Source organism: Caenorhabditis remanei, chromosome II, assembly GCF_010183535.1.
Source record: "Caenorhabditis remanei strain PX506 chromosome II, whole genome shotgun sequence".
In the NCBI taxonomy this organism is placed as follows: domain Eukaryota; kingdom Metazoa; phylum Nematoda; class Chromadorea; order Rhabditida; family Rhabditidae; genus Caenorhabditis; species Caenorhabditis remanei.
The window spans coordinates 6,745,942-6,760,989 of NC_071329.1; the positions used below are offsets into that span (position 1 = coordinate 6,745,942).

General features: G+C 38.6%; 6 protein-coding genes across 6 annotated transcripts; 2 read left to right on the plus strand and 4 right to left on the minus strand.

The window, feature by feature from the left end:
• Positions 1–635: 635 nt before the first annotated feature.
• GCK72_004913 (uncharacterized protein) lies at positions 636–1,751 on the plus strand (the record flags this gene model as incomplete). The annotated part of the gene is made up of 3 exons (XM_053724944.1): positions 636–722; positions 769–948; positions 1,539–1,751. 3 exons carry the CDS (start codon positions 636–638, stop codon positions 1,749–1,751), a joined length of 480 nt encoding a protein of 159 aa, XP_053589138.1.
• Positions 1,752–1,836: 85 nt separating this feature from the next.
• Positions 1,837–4,443, minus strand: GCK72_004914 (uncharacterized protein; the record flags this gene model as incomplete). The annotated part of the gene is made up of 8 exons (XM_053724945.1): positions 1,837–1,937; positions 1,984–2,123; positions 2,172–2,257; positions 2,307–2,477; positions 3,060–3,179; positions 3,227–3,322; positions 3,373–3,546; positions 4,342–4,443. 8 exons carry the CDS (start codon positions 4,441–4,443, stop codon positions 1,837–1,839), a joined length of 990 nt encoding a protein of 329 aa, XP_053589139.1.
• Positions 4,444–7,853: 3,410 nt separating this feature from the next.
• Positions 7,854–9,281, plus strand: GCK72_004915 (uncharacterized protein; the record flags this gene model as incomplete). The annotated part of the gene is made up of 7 exons (XM_053724946.1): positions 7,854–7,966; positions 8,015–8,103; positions 8,180–8,321; positions 8,424–8,687; positions 8,733–8,970; positions 9,104–9,190; positions 9,240–9,281. 7 exons carry the CDS (start codon positions 7,854–7,856, stop codon positions 9,279–9,281), a joined length of 975 nt encoding a protein of 324 aa, XP_053589140.1.
• Positions 9,282–9,374: 93 nt separating this feature from the next.
• Positions 9,375–10,047, minus strand: GCK72_004916 (uncharacterized protein; the record flags this gene model as incomplete). The annotated part of the gene is made up of 3 exons (XM_003117409.2): positions 9,375–9,512; positions 9,562–9,792; positions 9,988–10,047. The coding sequence occupies 3 exons, from the start codon at positions 10,045–10,047 to the stop codon at positions 9,375–9,377; spliced, it is 429 nt and encodes a 142-aa protein (XP_003117457.2).
• A 389-nt stretch (positions 10,048–10,436) lies between these two features.
• On the minus strand, positions 10,437–11,750 carry GCK72_004917 (uncharacterized protein; the record flags this gene model as incomplete). The annotated part of the gene is made up of 2 exons (XM_003116787.2): positions 10,437–10,637; positions 11,376–11,750. 2 exons carry the CDS (start codon positions 11,748–11,750, stop codon positions 10,437–10,439), a joined length of 576 nt encoding a protein of 191 aa, XP_003116835.2.
• Positions 11,751–12,020: 270 nt separating this feature from the next.
• GCK72_004918 (uncharacterized protein) lies at positions 12,021–14,702 on the minus strand (the record flags this gene model as incomplete). Its single annotated transcript, XM_003117384.2, has 6 exons — positions 12,021–12,167; positions 12,215–12,312; positions 12,595–13,154; positions 13,201–14,187; positions 14,237–14,565; positions 14,610–14,702. The coding sequence occupies 6 exons, from the start codon at positions 14,700–14,702 to the stop codon at positions 12,021–12,023; spliced, it is 2,214 nt and encodes a 737-aa protein (XP_003117432.1).
• Between the last annotated feature and the right edge of the window lie 346 nt (positions 14,703–15,048).

The window sequence follows — 15,048 nt, forward strand, 5'->3', positions numbered from 1 at the left end:
ACATGTCTCAGGTATCAAAAACTATCATTTCAAATGAAGAAATCTACACTTTTTGTCAAGCCATTTTTCCGGAGACATGTCTCAAAGTTGACTGATTTCCTCTTTCTAAGTTCGAAGAATGTGTTATAGTTAGTCTGCCTAATTCTTTTAAACTCACAGAACAATTGTAATGTCTTCTCTTAATTCTTGTACATTCTCTGCGGCGTCATTTCCCAGAAGGTGAATTACTCTCCGAACATTTGTACAGTCGAGTAGAACGGTTATTGTACGTGTAGCTGTCACATTATTGGTGACGTCTACTCTTGATGCAGAAGAAAATCGATTCTCGTCGTTCACCAAAAAATTTGGTTTTCGACAGAAGAAAACTTATATATCTACTAAAAGATATCTGGATACTTCCCCTCAATCCGATATATTTCATTTTGAAACACCTTTTCAGTCATTCTGCAATTTTCACCTTTTCATCCAATATTATTTTTTGGCACACCTATCCTCTCATCTCTTCTTTGACACCTTTCTTGTTTTATAAACAACATAGAACAGTTGTAATGATTATCTCGGGTAATTTTCTCTTGTGCATTACTTTCTTCACAATGATGTCAGAAATGTCAAGAAGAATTCAAAAAACCAAAGACATGCAGATTGGACTTTTTGGAATGATTTTAATGAGTTGGTGTTTAATATTGGCAATCATAACAAAAGATAGTTTGGATTATTGGAAGGTTTATTTTTCATTCCCTTAATGAAACTCATCTCTGATCATTTCAGGTCGCCTACGTAACCTATCCCACCGCAATTTACATGCTTCCCGGATTCTATCGGATTTATACCAGTACTGACACTACTTTTTATGTGAGACCAAATAATGAAAAGGTTCCAGTTGATTTGTGCGTAGTGCTAATTGCAATCGCTCATCTTGTTATAGCTGGATGCATTTTTATGTCACAGGTAAGCGAAATTTGAAGAGTTTTAATGAATTTTCTAGATCAAACCAAGATTATCGTTTTTGTTGTTGACAGTATTCAGATAGCTTTTACAGTTTTTGAGACATTCATACTTACAAAATGAGTCTTTGGAGAAGCTGTTTTCAAACGACCTGTAAATTTGGTTATACGTACTTTCGACTACGAGGAGTCCATTTCTGCAGTCAAAACCTGCTAAATCTCTCTGCGAGCCGAATTATGAGCTCTCAAACTTTTCATACCGTTAAGTTTTTTCACACGGAATTCTAAATTGACTGCATATGTGTACGCAAACGGTTTTTCTTTTTCCAGAGCTCATAACTCGGTTGGGGAACACATTTGCGGCTGATTTGAAATTCCATGTGAAAAACTTAACTATATAAAAAGTTTGAGAGCTCGTAACTTGGCTCGCAGAGACATTTAGCAGGTTTTGACTGCAGAAATGAACTCTCCGTAGTCGAAAGTACCTAGGACCAAATTTATAGATCTTTGAAAGCCGCGTCTCCAACGACTTCCCTTATTAGCTTTTCATATTCATTCAAACGAGATTTCTAGAAAAAACCAATTAATTTTCAGGTTTATTGGCTTGACTGTCTCATAATTCTCTTCGCATCGTTTTTCTTCTCCATTGATCTCTACTGGATTTCAACTATGAACTCGTATACTCTCCGAAGACATTATCATTACAAATGGCAGTTCGAACCAAAGGGAGATATCTATTCAAATGTCATTATCACTTCAAAACACTTTTGGGAAGAGGACGAGATTATCCAATGGACTTTTGTTTGATTTTTCTATGCTTGTTGACACGAAACCAATAAATATCACAAATCATTATAAAATTTAAAAAGCTTTATTACACATATCAAGTAATTCAGAATGTGACGACGGCCCTTTCCTTTGTTTCATCATCAAAGAACCATGCACAACATCCGTAGCACAGCTTCTTAGTCGTCCGAGGGATTCGACGACTTTCTGGAATTACAACTTTACAGTTAGATCTACATAATTTCCGATATACCTGGCAGTTTATTTGTCGAACTTGTATCCGATAGAAACGAACTGATATTCTTATCGAAAATATGTTTGGCAACACTTCTGACCATTTTGTTGACCATCAAAAAGAACAATGGGTTGACTAGTTGATTGAATATTGTTACGCTGAAAAATAACTTGTCTGTCTGTGTGTCCATAAGTCCAAAACCTTACCAATATGAGAATATCGTCCATATCCATTGAAGTGAAAGTTGAGCATTCTTGAAGAACGGAGTCAGCATATCAGTTACATTTACCATCTGAAAAGAAATCTGTCTGTGTGTTCGCACATCCGGATGTCTTGCTTACCTCCAAAGCAACTGTTATGATTAATGCTTGAATAACCAAAGAAGTATCTCGATCAGTTTTCTTTTGGTTTTGATTGTCAGCAACTTGTCGTTTTTTCATTATAAAAATGAAAATCAGGAAATACATTCCGAGCATTATGATTGGGAGGCATGTAGAGGAAAGGGTGAAAAACTGAAAAAGAACTTTGTCTGTCTGTTTGTCGGTGGAGTCCAGATGTCCAGTCTGTTGAATGCTAAGCATTCAAAATAACAGGTTTCTGTCGGATCCTAAGTGAGCAAATTTAAATCCTTGGCTGTCAGATTTTGAGTCAATGGTAAATTCTAGGGCAATGGACGGTTTCTAGGCCGTTATGTGATTCTAGATCCAAATTTTAAGATTCCACGACTGCATATTCGTCAGATCCTGGGCTGTCAGATTCTAGGCCACCGGTACATGGAATTTTAGGCCCCCAGTGGATACAGTGTTTGGAAATTATAACCTTGGACGGTTTTTAGGCCGTCATGTGTGCTCTTTCTAGGTCGCCAGATTCTAGACCAGCTACAATATCCCAATATTCAAATATCCTCTCCTCACCTTCGTCAATAAATTCGTTCCTAACAAAACCTCCTTCATTGAGATTGTCTTTTTCGAGAAAGTCTTCGTAGTACCATAATTATAATTCCAAAAAACTATAAAATTGATATAAACCCAGATGAAACTCGATATAATATGAATTCCTTTTGTCGAGAACACAGATAAAATACTGGGACAAACAAAGACAGCAAATCGATTGATTGTCATGAGAAGAGTGAAATATAAGGAGGCTTGCTCTGTGATCATGATTCCGTACGATCCGATTTTATACCAGAATCGATTGGCCGACTCTTCGTCACTCTGAAAACATGTGTGAGATGACTGACAGACACAATCAAATAACTCACATCAAATAACATTATGGGCAAAACAGTAGTGAGTTGCAGAAAGATGTGAATTGCATTAGCCGCTGTTAAGTGATATACGATGGCGAAAAATGGGAACTGCAACAGAAAACAACATTTGAGATTTATAAAGAAGAAATGAGTCATACCTCTTGAAACCGTTTTCTTCCTCTGATTAGAACAACAATGAATACGGAAACAGCGAATAGTCCGATGATGATAAGAGAGGCGAACGCAGTGGCTGCAGCTACGATTGGGATGTATTCAGTTGTGGTGACGTTAAGGTCAGTGATGGTTTCGTTCAGGATTAGGGCACCTTTTCCCTGCAAAACAATATGAGATTATAGTGGTGTCTGGACAAACAGACATGAGTACAGACACACACTTGTTAGAAAAGTCATGAATCTCTACCAAAAGTCTACCAAAATCTTTTTCAAAACTAGAAGCCTAAATTTTTGAAAATATTTAGAATCGAGAACTAAAAACCTTGGAAGAAATTGTAATAAAGAAAAGAATTGTGAATTTTCATTTTCAGATATTTTTTCAGTGTCTGTCTGTCTGTCTGTCTGTCATTCCAGATGTCACTCCCTCGTGAAAAAATATATAACTCTCATTTCCCAAAAGCCTAGTCTGTTTCCTGCAAAAATATTCAAAATTTCTAAAATTTCAGCCCTAAAATTTCGAATTTTAGTATTTACTAAGCAAAATATCTTGATACTCACAGCTCTACAACAATAGCCTACCCAACATTTTCAAATTAAACGACTCTGAAATTAGACAATCTAGAATCTAGTGATGTGGAATTCGATAGAATCTTGGATTTTTCAGATCTGAGCACTCGCTTTTTTGAAAAATTATGACCCAGACTTCGAAGACGGTTGTCAAAGAGCTAGCATTTCATGATTTTCTGTAATACGTTGGCTTCGAATCCATCAGTTACCTAAAACCTCATGGCCTAGAATACCATGGTGACCTAGGATCCGACTAGGCTGCGTCTTTGAATCACACTGGTTGTGTACAAGATTTCTGTAATCAAAAACCGGCAAAAACTAGTCGCCTACGAGTCTTGCGAACATCGGGACACCCAAACCTTCCTACAGACATTTTTCCCCACTTACCGGGTCATCCGTGACCAATGTGATATTAATTGTAGTAGCTTCTACTGGAAATTCTGACGAAGTCTCTATCAAATTATCTGTGGTGATATCTGTAGTCTCCATTCTTTTCTTCTGAAAATATTTGGATCAAAAATAGTAAAGACGGGGTATCAAAAAATCAAAAAATGAGTAAACAAGTAGTATACAACTTCTGAATTCCAGCTCAGATAAATCAAACTCTGCAAGAAACATGATCTTTCTCTTAAATAAGATGAAGAAAAGATTGGCATCTGACTGCTTCATGAGCTCTAGACGATTGACAGCATCAAGGAGCAGACGAGATGGAAAGAGGGTAGAGACAAGTTCCGACGGGATTTGATTAGATTCGAATCACTTGACAATGAGTAATGGAGAGAGAGATGGAGGGGGAGTCCTCCTGGTACGGGGGGATTAGAAACTTGTTTGTTATTTAGAGATCAAAATTGCGGTTGGAAGACGTTTTAAAATCAAGGATAAATTTCAGAGTCGTTGAATTTAAAAGGTTTGGGTAGACTGTTGTTGGAGAGCTGTGATTTGAACTTTGAAATACTGAAATTCGACATTTTCAGGCTGAAATTTACAGAAATTTTAGAAATTTTGCAGGAATCTTTCAGACTAGACTTTCGGGAAATGAGAGTTATAAACTGCTAAATGAGAGAGACATCTGGAATGACAGACAAACAGACAGACACTGAAAAAATTCAAGATCTGAAAATGAAAATTCACAACTTATGTCAAAATCTAGTCACTCAATTCAGTTTTTAAAAAAAAAAAAGACCAGGTCTTTCCTTCTCAATAATTTCACTTTTCACACTAATCATTAAAGAATTCAAATTTAAACAAATAGCAGTTCCAGTTACAGCTCACAAAAAGAAGAAAATAGGAAATTTCTATTTAATTATGGTTTTTACAATAAAATCAAAGAAAACAAATCATTCTAAAAACTTCTGGAATTCTGTCTAGTCACACTGGCCTATCAGAATTTCTAGAAAATTGAAGCAGAGTTTTGAGAACTTGTTACGGTGTCAAGAATTGCTCATATTCTAACACTTCTAATATCAAAAGAGACACCGAATCAAGATCTTCATTATTGCAGTTGACTACTTTTTTGTACAACCTCTCCCTAAAAAGTTACAGCACGTTAAAGAGAGAAGGTCCGCTGTGCCGAGCTATTGGTAAAGGTGTATGTTTTATTCTGCCCTCACAGCTCTATGAAGAGCCCACACAAAAAAGGTGTCAACTACAAAAATGAAGATCTAGGTTTGATCTACCAGAAAAATTTAAATTTGATCAAATTTCAGCAAAGACACCGTCACAGAGTTACTTTTTTCACGCAGAATGCTTTTTTCGACGCTATAATTTGTTTTCCATTTTTATTGTTTTTCCGAAAACCAACAAGTTCAATCTAATTCTCAAAATTACCACCTGGAATAGAGCACTCAGCTTTACGAGTCTATTCCAGACAGTCTATTCAGACATGCAAAAAATATTTATTCGATTGTTACAGTAATCCGCTTTTAACATTAACAGCTTGAAAATTACCTTCATTGCCTATGGAAATCAAAGAAAAATAATGACCTCAAAGAAAGAAATTCTGGAATATATGTGTTCCCATAAAGTCATAACTTCCCTCCCACCAAATTAGGATTATTCAATTACTTCCGAAAGAAAAAGGAGAGGGAGTAGCTGTCGTCGTGTGAATGATTTATGATTACGTGTAATAAACAACTAGGATAAGAAATCGAAGAACAGGAAGTTTACTCATATAATTTATATCACTACGAGTAGTATTAGGTCAATAAACAAAAGTGATCTGTGTACGTCTACATAGATTTATGTGTGTACTTGGCTCATTCTTTGCAATTTCAGATGAGAGAATTAAAAGACCAAAAAACATGCGTAGAGTTTTTTAAATTATGGTTTTGCAGAAGACGTGGTTTTGGGCATACCGAGAGATTAAAATAATTCAAGGCGAAATGTTTTTGGACTTTTGGATTTTGGTATCGCATTGGATCGTTTCATGTCTACTAAAGTTCGTCAATGTAAAAATCAACCGAATATGACCTAGAGCCCCCAGACCTGGATATCTGCGACTACTTCCCAACAAACAAAAGTCTGAAGAACATGTACTCGAAAACTTTTTTTTGTAAGATTATGTAAAGTATTCCACCTGTCATCTCCTCGTGCATTTGTCCGAGAAAACATTCGAATTCCTGAAAAACAAATGAAATACTTCCGATTATTCCTTCGTCAGAATTCTCTAGGGGGATCCGTGAAAAGTTTCTAGAAGTTGTTATTCAAAAGTGCGCGTGAACCGAGAAACTTTGAAATTAAAGACTTGTGCTAAAACCGATAGATGAGAAGATGGCTAGACTGAAAGTGATTAAGTTGTTAAGATCGAGTAGAGTCCAGATGCCCTAAAGCGTAGAAGAAAATTTAAAGTGATGATGACCCTCAATTCAGACAATAGCAAAAGATGGAGAAGGCGAACTTCGATGGAAAGACAATTCAGGCTACAGTATGTCTACGGGCGATACAGAGAATCGACGAGTATTAGGCGAGGATTGAGGAAGTTGGAGACTTGAATATGGTAGGTCAAATCGTAATGCGGAAAAATGGTGTCGGGTTCTAGTCCGCAAATGCTAGAATCTTAGGCCACCATGATCATAACCTATGCCGACGGACTTTCTACAGACCAAATAAGTTGATAGTCTATAATTGATTTTACTGTCTGCCTGTTTGTCCGTGCATCTGTCTATCCCGATGTCCTCTCTCCTATTTCTACTTCCAGGCCGAGCGTCACCGTCTCGCAATGATCGACTGCCGTGATACAGTATTCCTGGTGGTTCATGTGGACTTACTACTCGATAGAGATGAAGTTTGATGTCTCTAAATTCCTTGAGTGTCAGTCCAACTTTAGACCAGCTTCTCATCTTGGAACCTGGTCTAACCATGCTAAATCCTAGACCACGAAAATCGAATCCAAGATTATCTAGAGCCTAGTCTTATTGTTTGTTTTTTGTAACTCAATTTGTCCATTTGTTTGTCTGTTTATCCAAATTCCCACCCAGGAGTCCATAATTGCATGTCTCACCTCCTAAACTAGATTATCTTCTATTCTCGCCAGGTGATCTCCGCTTAAATCTCTCTATAATTTTGCTCTCAAAACCGAAAACTTGACGCATTTCCTATCGCTTCTGTCTCTTCTGTCTGAAGAGGTGGCTGTTGTTTTTCCATTTGTTAAATTCAATTATACTTCAGATTGTTGCACGTGTTTGCTTCCTGGTCTCTTAAAATTCAAAAATCGTTTTTCTTTTCGAACTATGAGGGGGAAAATTGGAAGAAGACGAGGGAAGATGTATCCAGGAGACCGCTGGTAGCTAGGGGAGATGGACACCGGGAAAGGGAGCAAAAAGAGCAGGAAATTCACTATACAAACCAGAAATTCATTTTCTTTTTCATTTTCTCTTTCTGTGTGTCCATTTGTCCTACCCATGACAGAATCCCGAAAAGGAGTTGCTCTCCGAGAGCTCTACTGGAAAACTCTAGTTCTAGGAAGCCACTATCCAGCAGAATTCGATGGAGGACGGTTTAGAAGCACGCCGGGGTGAGTTTAGAAATGTATGGAACTCTCTCTAAAATTTCATATTTTCAGAGATTCATTCCCAATGGACGTTGTGATTGGACTAGACAAAATAGCCAATGTCTATAAGGTTGTCATTGATGCTGACGAGTCTTTTACGCGTATGTTTTTGCACTTTTTGGGAGCAACTTTTAGGGAGAATCGTGTTTTGGAGTGGGGACTCAAAAAAAATTGCAGCTTCTCGCGTTACAATTCGAGTTGGAAAAGGGGATTTGGGTAGCGAAGTGAACTACAAAAACGCGAGAATCGCAAAGTATCAGAAGCCTGTGACCTTGGAATTCTTCCGAAGAGAACGATCTGCGAGTCGATTGGAGAGCAAGTTAGTTTGTTAGTTTCAGCATGGAAAGTGCGCTCTATAGATTAATGGTTTCCTTATCAGTGGAGTGCTTTTGTCCTGTTAGTGTCCAACTAATTTCTCCAGAAACGCCTTCACCGACGCCGTCGGTCAATATGTCTGGATCACCATCGAGAAACCCATTCCACTATCTCAAAATCCTCACGGTCAAATTGAAATCCGAAAACTAACAGTCCTCGGGTACCCTCTACCTGAAGAAATGCTCCGGGGAGCCCCCATCGAAGAGCAGAAATCGATAGAAGATGACGTGGCAAGTCTGAAAATGGAGAAGTTGGAAATAGAGCCACGTGGAGTTCCGAGAAAAGAGCAGAAAGTGGAGAGACATAGCTAGTAAGTCAATATTCAGTTATTTATCTGAAAGTTACTGAATTCCAGCGAAGGCGACGGAATGTCAATGAAATCGGAGACGAATCTCAGTGGTGACCCGTTGACATCAATCCGAACGATTCGGAAAGTTCTCGAGCAGAAAATGGAGAAGGCAAACTTCGACGGAAAGACAATTCAGGCTACAGTATGTCTACGGGCGATACAGAGAATCGACGAGTATGAGGCGAGGATTGAGGATTTGGCGACGAGGAGAAGCAAGGCGTTGGAAGTTGGAGACTTGAATATGGTAGGTAATCCGGACAGGTCGTGTCGAATTCTAGTCCACGGATGTTAGAATCTTAGGCCGCCATGGTCGAAATCTAAGTCTGTCTATTCGTCCGTACATCTGTTTATCCCGATGTCCTCGCTCCTAATTCCAGGCCGAACGTCACCGCCTTGCAATGATCGACTGCCGTGATACAGTATTCCGGGCGGTTCATGTGGACTTACTACTCGATAGAGATGAGGTACCTTTTTTCTTTTTTTACTGGAAATTTCTCTTTATAAAAGTTTCAGCTCCGCGCCATCGGCGTCCAATCGGAATGGGCGGATAGATAACAAATTTATTGATTCTTGGGAGTTGTTCGGATTTCTGTTTTTGAAAAAAAGTAGTCGAATCAATAAATATATTGTGGAGAATGGGACCAATGTTTAATGCTTATCGGTAGTTGGAGCGACAGTACTCGAGAGAATCACGGCGGGGACTACGGTAGCGTTGACGGGAGCTGTCGAGTTGGATTTCGGCGCGTCTTCGAACAGTTCTCCGACGAATTTTCCGATTTTCGAGATCTAAAAAATCAATTTCGAAAAAAAAGGAATCTGACTTCATTCAACTCACCGCGTGTTTCACAGATTTCACCGAGTCCTCAATGTAGGTTCGGATGGTTTCGGTAATCGGTTTCTCGTCGTCTTCCGGTTTTTCCGTCGATACAGAACTAGCTACAGTAACGTTGACTACGGTAGCGACGGTTACGGTAGCTGGTGGTGGTACGGTAGATTTGGTTTCAAGTGACTTTTCACCAGAGGCATCATTCTCAGCCTTAGCCTCGGCGGACTCGGCGCAGGAAATCTGAAAATGGGCGTGTCTGTCTGTGTGTCCGGATATCCACATGTCCGTAAAAATTAAAAATTTGAAAGAAATAATGGGCGGTCTGTAGGTGTCTCTGGATATACTTTTTTTTCTGAATTTCGAGTTTTTTTTGAAATTCAGAAGACGTCAGAATTCTCGCACGTCTTCTGAATCCCAGAATCCCACATAACTTACCGTATTCACCAATGCCAACACGACGAACATCATCGTGAATCCACGTCGTCCAACCATCATAATTCTGGAAGCAAAACGAGGAAAAATAAAAACGGAAAAGAAAGGAAAGAAAAGAGGGAAAATGCCTCCGAAAAATATGCGAAAAGGTGAAGAAAAATGGTTTCTTCTCTCTCTCTTCTTCTTTTCGGGTTCCCAATCGCTAACCGCCTCCTTCTTTTTGAAAAACGAGATAGTGTGTTCTGGAAGGAGTTCGAGTTCTGGGATTCCCGCATCGCTACCGCCAACGCGTTCCTCATAAAATTTTGATTCGGGGCGAGTGTGACGAGAGAAATGATTGTTTTCTGCATGGTTTTATTCGCCTACTGTAGCATTTCGTGAAAATATAACAATGGAAGAGACAAAAAAAGAGTCAAAGAGATAAAATGACACGTGGATTTTCAGATAATCTCCTATTTAGATGATGATGACGTGGCAGTCGACGTCGAGGAATCCAAAAATCGGCGATATTCGTTGACAGTTCTCCAGTGAGCATTACGAAGAAGCACTTGATGACGTTTGTCTTTCAGGAATTCCCATGCCACGTTTGACATCCAATTACGGGATTTCATGAGGTAACACGTGGCAACTGTGGCGCTTCGGGTTCTGCCAGCCTGCAATTAAAAGGATTTTGTAAATTAGGACTAAAATTCTTGGTTTTTTTATTGAACAACCAGTTCTTATTATCTGTTTCTATCTATTTCTGCATTGTTTGATATCATATTCACTTATTTTCAAACCAATTTGTTCTGAAAACCCTCATCTTTGTAAATCATTGTTCTTTTCTTTGTTTTTCACAATAAAAATGTTTTTTGATCATGAGAAATATCAGAAAAAGTAAGATCTTTGATTTTTACGATGGGAAATTTTCGAAAAAAAGAAGGAATAGAATTGCGAAACTGAAATAGATACTGTAGTTTTGTCAATTTTTGGTTAAAAAAAACACCAGATTTTGGTTAGAAACTAAAAACAACTGGATAACTTCGATTCTTGATTATTTCTGGAAGATATCAGCTCTAATTTCATGGGAATCAGTGTCAAAAAGTTATCATTTTCAATAAATATAGGAATATGAGAAATCTTTCTTCAATTTTAGAAAACTTATTTTCAATTTTTTGAAATAAAAAGCATTCAATCAATGAGAAAATTACTAATAATTATTAAAAGTACAGAGAAAACTTTAAAATTTCTTCAATTTTTAGAAAGAAAAGGCATTGAATCAATGAGGTTATAAGCTCTGCAAAGTTGTCTGTGTCTGTCTTCATCAGGTGCTCGAAAATATGCATTTTCTAAACGCGCTAAGTCGCACCAGCCTTTCATGTTTAAATTTCAGAAATCTTGAAATTACTAACTTTACAATGAACATAAACAGTTTTTCCCTTCGCCGCCACATTTTCAATGAACTCGACAGCTTCATTAATCTCAGCACGTGGCGCTGTTCCCGTGAAATCTTTCATCGGAACGGCGAAGAACTCGACACCTTCTTTCTTCCAGTCCTCTTCTCTCATCGCATTCATCGCCGCTTTCAACTCGAATTCCTCAGTACAACACACGACTCCGCCCACATTCTCTTTTTGGACAAGCTCAGTTTTCATCGATTGAAATGGCATTGCACCGAGGATGAGAGTGTCATCGACACGGTTATACCATGACCAACGGTTTGGTTGGACGTAGTTTCTGATGAGATTATAACCGAGTGATGGGTAGAAAACAAGGCTTGTGAGCATCTGAAAAGTGAGAGAAAATATGAAGATTATTCATTTATTTTGCAAAAAGAAACAAAGAAAGAAAGAAAGTAATTGAATCGGAATATATATCCTCAACATTCTCAGAAACATCCCATAAGATTAATATAAGTTTTATCCGAAAAGAACAACACAATAAATAATATGAGAAATGGTTAAAAAATGAGAATGATATTCTTTGAGAGCAGATCAATTGAATTGAGGAGGAGAGGAGAAAATGAGGAGATACAAATATTGGAAATTAGAGTAAATTTATTCATTTTTCTTGTTCATCCGCCGTTTATAGGCGTCTCGTGTTCCGAGAGATCCTATTGTGGCACCGATATGAGTGTAGTCCTCTTCGTCGTCTGAGTCGCCACGTTTTCGTTTGAGATCGGCGAGCGCCGAAGAGCGGACAACCTGGAAATGGTGAAATTAGAATAATGTTTTCGAAATCTTCAACATACCGCTGATGGATCAGAAGTTGTGGCTAACAGCTGATACAAATCCTTCTTCACATCTTGCTCCATCATCGGTCCAATCATATTGTCCTCTGATTTCGAGTCTGAAAATTCAATTATATTCATCATAAACTTATTTTTCCCCATAGTTGTCAAGGCCAGGCCCGGCTTAAAAATGATCCAATTTTTTCAATTTTTCATCTAAAATATGACCATTTCTCATGATTTTTTCTAATTCTGAATGATAGTCGAAAATTTTACTTTTTCGCGAAACAATTTGAATTTTTAACTTTGGCGCCAATTTACCCGGACCGGGCCCTGATTTCGCTGACAAGGCCCGGCCCGAACCTGACAACTATGCATAATCTCATTTTCCTCCCTCTTACATGACATATTCGGAAGTTGTACTTGACTCAACAAATTACACAACGCTTCAACATTTACAAATGGTCCAATGAAACAAGTCGGTGGTGGGAGGAGAGACAACAGATGAGCTGCTGCTGGTGGTGGTGGATACACTCCTCCAGGTACCGGATGGAAAGATGCATTACAATTGACACGTGGTTTGAATGGTATCATTTGAGTTATATCCGGTCGTGGGAATCCGTATCTCGCCATCTCTGCATGCCCTCCAGCTCCGCCCATAATTGCACTGGCTGCTTGTGGTCCACGAGTCGGCAGTGGTTTCGGTCCGGAGTTTGAGGAGCCTTGGGTTGCAGTGCTCTCAGTTCCTTTCAGTGCATTGTAGCCGATTAACTTGAGTTGTTCACCACTGCAAGGCATCAAATCCATGAACTTGTATCGATCTATAACAAGCATCGAGTGGTTCATTCCGAGATCTTTTTGAGCGTCTTCGTATGCAGTCTTTCGTCGTTTTTCTACTTTTAGAATACTTGCGAGGTCACCAACACAGCTCTCAAAGTCGAGGAATCGATCCCAAATCCGTCTGAAAAAATTAAGAATTTTGATTTCTTTGTGTTAATTTCACTTACATTGACTTGTCAGATGGCAACTTCGACGACGTTAAAATCCTCTCGAAGACGACTCTCGTATTGTTATCCTCATTCAAATTCGACAAAAAATCCGCGTAAGCCAACCCGAATCCCGGTTCATTTTCGTATTTCTTTAATCCCAACTTGAAAACTTTTATCGCCACTTCCTTATCCTTCATACAATTATATTCCATCAGAGCAGAAGCCACGAACACCTGATAACCAGTTCGTTTATCTTCTCGTGCTCTTTTGAATACTAATCGAGCATTGTTTGGTCCCTCAGTTCGTCGAATAAATCTCATTAATTGAACATAGGTGAGAGTTGGATTGATATGTTCGATGGCCAGTAATCGATTGTAGATATCTTTGACTGCTTCGAATTTCTTCTGCTCTTCTTGGAAGTCAGCATAGGCAAAATAAATTAGTTTTGATTCTTTCATCAGACCAGTAATCGCGCGTTCGTAGAGATTGCAAGTCTCTTGCTTCAATGCTTGTGCCAATTTAACATCTCCTTTCTCATCTAGAGTCTGACTTGCTTCCTGAAGGAACATCGCCGCTTCATACCAAATATCCGGATAATATCCAAGACTGAGCAGTGATTGTTCGTAAGTGTACACAACTCGTCTAGCATGTTGCCCGTATTCTTCCGTTTGCAACGGATTCGTCTTCTCCCAAGCTATCAATTTCTTCCATAATTCTACCTGTTTCGTCTCAGATTGAGTTCCTTTCGGTGGTACTGAAACTGTAGCTCGTTTCAATCCACGTGTCACTTGTTGTAGTTCTTTCTCGACTCGACGAGCATTTTGATAGTCTTTTCCCCGTTCAGCTATCAATTTCTCAGCGAGAGTCATGTTAATATTCTTTTCGTAGGCACAATAATCCGCCCAAATGGAGTCAAGATTATGCATTGGGGTGGCTAGAGCTTTTTGATAGATTCTACGAACAGCAGTGATTCGCTGATTTTCAGCATATTGACCAATTGCAGGGCTGAAAATCGGAGAGTAGAAAAACTGATGTATTTATTATAGAAACGTACACTTTCTTTAAAAAAGCTATATAATCTGTATAAATCGAGTGAGCCTGAACATCCATTCCTATTTTTTCTAGAGCAAAATCAAAAGTTTTTGCCATTGTCTCTCTATACTGCTCTAACTGTCCTTTTGTCTCCGATACATAAATTATATAGCATTTCCACAAATCGATATTCAGCACATTGACCAAACATCTTGTGAATAGATTCTCCGCGTTTTCAAAGTTTTTCGATCGGAGTTCGTGCTCGATGTACGCTCTCCAATATCTTCCAGAATTTGGAAACTGATTCACGAGACTCTCGTAGAATTCACGTTCTTGATCGATCGGCCGAGACTGAAATTATATCTTGCATATCAAACTTTTAAAGGTCGTTTTACCTGATGCTCTCGGAGCAATAGGTTCCATGCGTCCACGTCGAATGGATTGTTCTCAATTCGGCGCTCTGGGTTGCGCATGTTCACCCCAGACATCTCCTGTAAATAAATTAATTGCAAATTGCGTGTTTTAAACAAAGATTTTGGAAAGGAAAATTGCGAAAATGTACGGAAAAATCAACGATATTGAGGGTGTGCAAACACCAGACAACGAAAACGACGCGCAATGAAAGACGGGGCAAAGAGAGGGGCCTCGGGTATTGTGGAAAAAGAGCATAATTTATTTCTAGAATATCACGAGACGAACATTCATACGAAGACATGCAACAATCACGTCTTCTTGCTTTAACTGGAAATCCCTGTCTGTAACTGTACTCCTTTCCAGATAAACGCCAAGTAATTCATGAGGATGAAACAAAAAACAAAATAAGAATCAACAATT